General features: G+C 40.7%; 1 protein-coding gene across 1 annotated transcript in view; it reads left to right on the top strand.

The window, feature by feature from the left end:
* Positions 1-1,088: 1,088 nt before the first annotated feature.
* Positions 1,089-8,877, top strand: part of tub (TUB bipartite transcription factor) — a 41,788-nt gene continuing 33,999 nt past the window's right edge. The window contains exon 1 of the mRNA XM_069524380.1: positions 1,089-1,263. Coding sequence (XP_069380481.1) covers positions 1,208-1,263 — 56 coding nt within the window. The 5' untranslated portion in view covers positions 1,089-1,207. The remainder of the gene's footprint in view (positions 1,264-8,877) is intronic.

Raw genomic sequence — 8,877 nt, 5'->3', positions numbered from 1 at the left:
GTGTCCAGACACAATTTATTCAGCATTTCACAAATGAAAGGACAGAACGGTGTGTGTATGAACAGAGGCCCTGAAGTGCAAATTACATTTACAACAATAGAGAAGGAAACACAACAACCATCAATTAACAAAAAAAAACTGGCAAAGAAGAAAACACATCAGCGAATAAGAAAAAAAACACGACAAATAAAAAAACAACAATAAGAGGAGCAACATTTGTGATTTGTTGTGTTTTGCAATTGGTCATGACGTTTTTGTACCTCTCATTGTGATTTGTCTTGTTTTCTTATTTTTTGCTGAGCTTTCCTAGCATCTGGTTTCTTTTCTGTTTGTTGTGTTTTTTTATTCCACATTAGGTTTTGTGATTGGTTGTTGTGCTTTGTGACATTTGACCCTGCACCTCAGGGCCACCGTACATCAGCTGTGTACCATAGCTCCTCCGTGGCTCTGTGGGTATCGATCAGTGTACCTCAGTGTTTGCTGCTGACCATGAGATGCTAATAATCCAGAGGACGTGATCACGCAGGGAGCAGGGTGTCTGCAGGGAGCAGGGTGTCTGCAGGGTGTCTGCAGGGAGCAGGGTGTCTGCAGAGAGCAGGGTGTCTGCAGGGAGCAGGGTGTCTGCAGGGTGTCTGCAGAGAGCAGGGTGTCTGCAGAGAGCAGGGTGTCTGCAGGGAGCAGGGTGTCTGCAGGGTGTCTGCAGAGAGCAGGGTGTCTGCAGAGAGCAGGGTGTCTGCAGAGAGCAGGGTGTCTGCAGAGAGCAGGGTGTCTGCAGGGAGCAGGGTGTCTGCAGAGAGCAGGGTGTCTGCAGGGAGCAGGGTGTCTGCAGGGTGTCTGCAGAGAGCAGGGTGTCTGCAGAGAGCAGGGTGTCTGCAGAGAGCAGGGTGTCTGCAGGGTGTCTGCAGGGAGCAGGGTGTCTGCAGGGAGCAGGGTGTCTGCAGGCAGCAGTCCTCAGTGTTGATGATCACAGTGAAACACATCAGCACCTGCGCGTGCACCGCGACTCCGCGGCTCGCGCTCGAGCTCTCGGCCAATAGGAGAGCGCGTGGCCCCGCTGCTCCTTCACTTCACGGCGATTCCTTCAGTTCATGTTAGAGTCAGTGAGGAGGAGGAGGAGGAGCACCGAGGAGGAGCCATCGCACTCCGGGTTATTTCTCTCATTCAGCGTCGTCTCGGCACCGAGTCCGGTCCTCACGTCAGCGGAGACATGGAGGGAGTGAGCAGCAACAGGAGCATGTCTTACAGCAGATGGAGTTACGACAGGTAGGAGCTGCTCCCCCCACTGTGTGTGTTTGTGTGTGTGTGTGTTTGTGTATGTGTTTGAGAGAGAGGCTACTTTCACGTGTGTGTATATTAGGCCGATATTTCAAAGGTTGACCCCCCCTGCGTTATCGATGACTGGTGTCGATGTGGACTATAGAGATGTGATGTGAGTTCATCAAGTAGCCTGAGCGTTGTCCTGTGTCTGATTTGTTCGATTCCCTTTGTGTGTGTCCGTCTTAAAACCTCATAAATCAGAACATGCAGCCCACCATCACAATAACATTCAGGATCACATGACCCACAGTGTTTAATACTGTTTTTACTCTCCTGCTGCATAAAACAACCAATCTATCTATCTATCTATCTATCTATCTATCTATCTATCTATCTATCTATCTATCAATCTATCTATCTATCTATCTATCTATCTATCTATCTATCTATCTATCTATCTATCTATCTATCAATCTATCTATCAATCTATCTATCTATCTATCTATCTATCTATCTATAAAGACTTAAAAGTTTTTTTTGGTGGAGAAGTAAAAATATTCTGCCAAGTTAACATTGTCATCATGTTCTTCATCTTCCTCCTCATCGTCACCTCTACTACCATATTCATCAGAATCATTTTCATCATTATCATTCTCATCATCATCACCAACTTCTTTATCATCATCTTCTTCTTCATCATAATCATCATCATCATCATCTTTGTCTTCTTCATCATCATCTTCCTCTTCTTGTTCTTCTTCATCATCATCCTTATCACCATCCTCATCCTCACCATCATCATATTCTATGTCTACTTTTTCATCCTCCTCATTATCATCATCATCATCATCATCATCATCATCCTCACCATCATCCTCACCATCATCATCTTCTTTGTCTTCTTCTTCATCCTCATTATTATCACCATCATCATCTTCTTTGTCTTCTTCTTCATCCTCATTATTATCACCGTCATCATCTTCCTGTAGAGATGTGCTAGTCCTCAGCCTGTCGGGCGCTGAGAGTCTGACGAATTTCTAAGAAAAAATCACACTCATGAGCAAGTGGAGGAGTTTGTTTTGCATGGGGGGGGTCTAAATGTATCTATTTTGGGTATGTGATGCCACCACAACATATACAGTCAGTGTGAATCAGTCACTGAACGCTCATGATTACTGAACACGGCCATGGCATGGAGGAAACTGTATATACATTCTCAGGAACAATAGCATTATATCAATAATATTCACAGTATATATGCAGTACACCTGCCACCAGTGAACAAAGCGATTATAAATATCTCCATGAATACTTTCTAGCTTGCACACCATTCATATTTCTCTTAGTAGTCATACTCAACATCCTGGCGTACAATGGAGGGTTGGAGATGTTGGCGATTCTGTAGCTGTTTGACCAGCGGCACAGTAGAGCAAGTTTTACCATGACAACACTGTATGTATTGGCTCAGACGGTATAATTAGTATTCTAGATTTGTTCATGGACATCCCAAGAGCCTGCTGTCGGAGCTAATGGTTCTGTAGCCCTCTTAAAATTTCTTGAAGGGTTCTGAAGTAATGTTCACTGTGTGCTGCTTACAGACTGTAAGAGGTACCACGGTCTGTGCATTTAAGTAGGGCTGTTATTTTTCTTTATACCAATGATAAATTATGTTTTTCCTAAAAGAAAAACATTATCTCCGAAGTGGTTCTATCTCATGCGCAGGTGAGCAAATGTGCACATGAGCCGCCTTTCTGCTGATGAACTGCTTCGACAGTTACTGGAGCAGATTGAGTTAGAACTGATCGTTTAGATAGATTGTTGAAAATGTAAAAAAATGTAAAAAGAAATCCTGGATCCGTCCCTTTGTTTGGATCAGATTCTTTCCTGGCTCATGTTCCATCCTTCCATCAGGTTTACGTGGAAATCCTTTTAGTAGTTTTGTGCAATCCTGCTGACAAACGAACTGACATGGGTGAAAACACAACTTCTATGACTGATCAAATAATCAAATATTAGAAGCCCAATAAACCTCTGGGAGAGCTGTTGCTTGTTGTTGTCTCCAGCCTGGGGCAGACAATTTGTAATGAGACATTCGCATATGCAGTTTCTTGTCAAAGAGAAGTTACATCTGCAGTTGCATTGACGCTTTCTATCGGAGCTAGGAGTGAAAACAAGAAAATCCATATCTGTATTGGTCTGTGCTACTATGAGGCCCACATGCTGAAATAAAGACATGCACATGTCTGTCTCACCTCTTACAGAGCTTCAAATCAATATCTATGACAACTGTGTAGGATTATATTTACCAGTGCTTCACAGGTGCTTCATATTTTGATTGCTTAAACCTCCGCTGAGGACTATGGTGTGTGTATATTGTGCTTCATAGAACTCATAGTAGTTCTGTAGCAACTGTAAGTGAAGGAGACGCAACACTTTTATCTTTTGTATTTGTCCCTGATGTTTGGTTAAGGTTGGAAACTGTTCAACTTCAATCTGAGCAGGGATCTCATTAGCCAGAATAACTGAGAATATGTGTGGGACTGCTGGCCATTTTTAATTGAGACCCTAACCTTTATTAGTGTTGTATACTTGCAGTATAGATGTTCTAAAAAACAGAACCGCCCCCTGGATGAATCCTGTTACAGTGGGTTTATACACTGCCAGGACAAGCAGCTGCTCAGATCTGCTCAGAGATTGTAAATAATTCATCAAACAACAGCTTTATAACACCACCGGATTTCAAAAACTCCACTGTATATTCAATTTATCAATTTACATGTGTGGTTATAGACACTCAACTAAAAATGAGAAACGTTGAAAATATAGGCCTCTAAGAAATCTATATGAAAGTGACTCATTAAACAAAAGTGTCAGATCATTGTGAAGACAATGAGAAAACAATTGCTCAAACAACACATCTGGGATTATTTTCACCCTCTGTCACATGGGATGTTGGCTGTGAACCGTCTAGTTTACCACTGTTTTCTTTTGAGGACGTGCAGATAGTTATTTAAAGATTTAATATATAACTTGTCTTCATTGAAATGTCTAAGAACAGCTAAACTAGTTATATACTTTGTTGACTTGGGTACTCAACTTATCCAAAATGTTTTCAACAATATTCAAACCCAGAGAAATCGTGCATTTTATTTGAGGTAACGGGACGTTTCATTTTGTTTGCCTTTTAATTGCCTATAATATCCGATCCACACAGTGTTAGCCAGTTAGCTGGTCGGCTGTTTTTCCTTCCTTTGTTTCTATTGGTTACTTGTAATAGATCACAATTATTTGTAATCATTGTCACTGCCTGCATACTTCGAATAAAACTTTAATACATTACCTCAGCCGTTATTTAGATTCATCTGTAGAAGTTACATTTTGTACGTTCAGTAGGATTGAGGTTATTTATCTTGATTTTGACAGTACAATATCAATGTTTTTTGCATGCATTGTTTTCCCTGGAGGAGCCTGTTTCTTCTTTGACCGACACTATGTACAATCACCCTGTGTCCTGGCTCCCGCTCAGTAAACACTGTCTCTTGGAGATGGAGGAGCAAGGTGGGCTGACGAGATACAATTCAAAGCCTTCAGAGCTCAGTGCAGCATGCTTTTTTAATATCCAGCACAAAGGTTAGTTTGAATTTCCTTGTGTACGTTGTATCCTCTGTTAAAATGCACATGATAAATGAGTTTATAAAGAGAGGAAATGGTGGAGCTCATACACAGTCATTTCCTCCTTATTTTCTCAGCATTTGTTAAGCTCCTAGAAAGCAGCTGCTGTGGTGACTGTACAAAAAGATATTTAACTCACCATTGATTAATTAATTTAGACAATTTTAATTGACTGTGTAAACAGAGATCTGCTTTCCTTACCTGCAGTAAAAGAGACGTCCTGTTCAGATGTGTCAGTGGTGATCTTTACAAAGAAGGCCTGATAAATTATGGAGGATGAACATTGTTCACTGTGTGGATGGAGTTTTTTCGTACAGAGTTTCTTCTTTCATTATTTCTTCATTTCACATTGAGATTAATGCTTTGCCTCCAAACTCTGCCCTCTCTCACACATGCTCTGCTCCTGCTCTGACAGGGCTGGACGATATATCAACATAATAATGTTCAAATCATCTCAATGAATTTCACATTTTTATTTCTTGGAAGTTTAAAGACTGATTTTTGCTCCTGAGTGAAGGTTGTGGTTTTAAACTCTACTTACACTTCGTCTAAGGTAGATCGATGTGTCTTACCTCGTCACATGACCACATTGGATAAGTAATATATTGAACCATTGTTATACTGTATATTCTTACTGAAGAAAAGGATATTGCTATAATTATGATTTTCTTGGCCAGTCCTACCATGTGATTTCTGCTCTCGCTCTTGGATTTTTGTGGAATGTCCTTGTCAGAATTCTTACCACCAATTACTTGTCAGATATGAAGTTATGCTCTCAAAATGAAAGACCACTCTCCTGAATCAAGAAGAAAATTGGTTGTATTAAAAAGCTTGTATTACCTGAATTTCATCTGTGCTCCATCAGAGTCTGTGGAGCAGAAATAACCTCTGGACAATGATGCATAGAGCTGATTTAGAAGCAGCAAGAAGATTTAATTTATCATGGTTTTGATAGGCTTTCATATGATATTGCATTGTCTGATGCCTCTATATAACATCTCTACACGGATTTGGTTTCAGGTCAGATCAGATGGGTTTATCTGAGTTGTGCCCGTGTCTGTACAGCTAGGGATGCAGGTGTGAATTAGCCTCAACAGGAGCTGTGGACAGTCAGCACTAACACTGTGTATTTACTCTCTTTTGCCTGTCAGAAGCTGCAACCTGCTCTAATGCATGTTGTCACTTATTTGCTGTATTTTAAGAAAGATGCGTATTGCTTCTTAAAAATTGGACCTTCAGATTTCCAGGAAACCGTTCTCTATGATTATATTTCTAACGCTGGTCAGCCACACCGAGTGCTGGGAGTTCCTGAAACGGGAATCTCTCAATGGGTCATTGTGGCTTACAATATTATTCACAAAAAAATCATGTGCATCATTTAGAAATTGACGACAACCAAACAAAAGGTTTGAGATTGATTTGTCAGTCGTTGACAGTTGAGATATTTTGCTCTGAACCAAATAATTAGAAACTCTGTATGACACAGTGCAGGAGAATATTATTGTTTAAACTTTTTACCAGGGCGAATACTGCAGTTTCCTGTACATTATCTCAGTTTTTGGTGGTGATGCAATCAAGTGTTTAGCATCAGACCTGACTCTTCAGCTCAAAGCCTGATACTGCACTGCTGTCATTATGCAGTTTATAGCTTAGTCACTGTCCACCGGTTTCTGTAGTAACCACTATAGAAAGATGAAGGTTGCAAATAAAGCGTTGCTGCTTTGGTCTATTCTGCTACACTTACCAGATTCCTGTGGCCTCATCTGTTGGAAACCTCTGTGATACAACATATTGTGACAAATTACACGTGTCCCTCACTAGGATAAAGTAAAGGATACTGGTGCTGTAATTCCTGGTTAAGAAATTTGTCTTTGTCAGAATGTCTGTACTTTTCACACAAGCCCATAAAAAATGGACAAGTTGATTTAATGCAAAATAAATGAAATCAGGAGAGCACACACTTTTCGCCAATGCCAATTTATCACCATATTGCATATGTGTATTGAGAGCAGATACATATACCATACATAGAAGTGTCCTGCAAACTGTTTACATTAAACGCATTACCCCCTCTGTTTTGATTCACAAAATCTGAGTCATTATCCAGATCTGCACCAAATTCCGCCCCCTTCATAGATATTAGCACTCTACATCTGCCTGATTTTTTTCTGAATCCTTTTCAAAAAAAAATATAAAAAATCCTGCTAACAGACAAATATCTATGAAAACACAGCCTCCTCACTGTGCTAATAAGGGTGATGTCCAGAGCTGCCCCTGAATTCAGACTGTGGATTAGTACTGCAACTCAGTTGATTAAAGTTATTTAAGATAACAACCTAAATGCCTGACTGGCACAGAAACACAGGCTGAGAAAACTTCATACATCATGTGTCTGATGATTTACATCCAATGCCTGATACCTGATATAATCATCTTGTTTTCAGTGGCATAGTCACAACACATTCTCTTGCAATGTGCCATTGAAGCCAACTGACCTGCCACTGTGGTTTGAAGCTGCATCTTCATAAAGCTGCTGTTTTATAAAGTTGGGACTGAGATCGGGTGCAGAAGGGGGAGGAGCTTCCCCTCTGACATCTTCCTCTGTGTGCTGCGGGGGAGATGCTTGGATTAGTAATGGCCCCTTAAGTGAAACAGAGGTAAGCTGGCAATGTTGGAGCTTAGTGTGATTTGGAGAACAGGTGCTGATTCCAGGCAATCTGCTGGTGAATGAGGCGGAGAGCACGGTGTACACATGTAGATGGTTTTTTTTTCTTCTTTCTTTCTGCCACAGCTGTGATGAACAAAACAAATGAAAATAAAAACAGCTCTCTTAAAGTCACTACATGTAGCCTATGTTCCTCAAAGTGATTTATCCTTGTGACCAGTAACTGTGAAGGCCCCTCAAGATGTTCTGAAAATAAAGATCTTAATACAACAACCCTGCAATTTAATCTTCAGTGAGATTCAAGAAATCCTTAAAGACTGATGTTTAGCAGATGATGTAACACAAAACTCTATATGTGGATGTATTGATGTATGTATGTATGTATGGATAGATAGATAAGTCCCCTTATGAAACCACATTTAAATTCATCCGGTTCAGATTTTCATTAGGAATCTGCACCAAATTGCATCCACTCTTATTTATCCTATAGGTGAATCAGTTGATGAGTTTTTGTGTTATCCTGATTAAAAACCAACACATAAGTCATCAAACAAATGGACGGGTGAAAACATGACCTTCCTGCTGGAGTACATTATGCCTGTGTAGAATAGCAATGAGATAGAAATGCTGTTGGAGTACCACCCACAGAACACGAACTTTCCCTGTCACACAACTGCTACCACAAATTCAATTCATAATGTGAGATAAAATATGTCTGGCTTTTCTCTAGCTATTTAAATGTGAGGGGAATGATTTTCTCCGTAATGTAAGGTACCAGTGGTGTCTGCAGTATTTTCCATCACTGGTTTTTCTGGAGTACCCGCATATACACGACCGAAGGGCACAGCTGGGATGTCGTGTTGTTTCAGGCTCCTGCTCTAAAGGTACACCTGCTGCTAAAAGCATAATTCAACACAAATCCACTTTGATGTGTGGACGCCCAACAACCTCTGCTGTTTTAATAAGACAGCAAAGGCATCAAAGTGAGGGGGGTGCAAATGTGTCCTGTCTCGTACAGTGTCAATGATTTATGAATGGAGGAGATATTCCTTTGATGACGGCCTAAGTCTTAATGCAGAATACCTGTTTTTGGTTAGAAATGCCAAGCTGACTGAGAGGTTGCCTTTAGTGATGGCATTTGGTGACACTTCACAAACAAATACTGATGGAGACCATGAAACGCTGCCTACAAACATCACTTCAAATGGATTGTAATGTTGCTCCATTGCTACTGAATATAGATTGTATATTTTATTATATTAGTTCTGGAGTGAGATTTGATG

Source organism: Paralichthys olivaceus, chromosome 1 (assembly GCF_024713975.1).
Source record: "Paralichthys olivaceus isolate ysfri-2021 chromosome 1, ASM2471397v2, whole genome shotgun sequence".
NCBI lineage: Eukaryota > Metazoa > Chordata > Actinopteri > Pleuronectiformes > Paralichthyidae > Paralichthys > Paralichthys olivaceus.
This window is presented reverse-complemented; position numbering and strand designations above follow the sequence as displayed.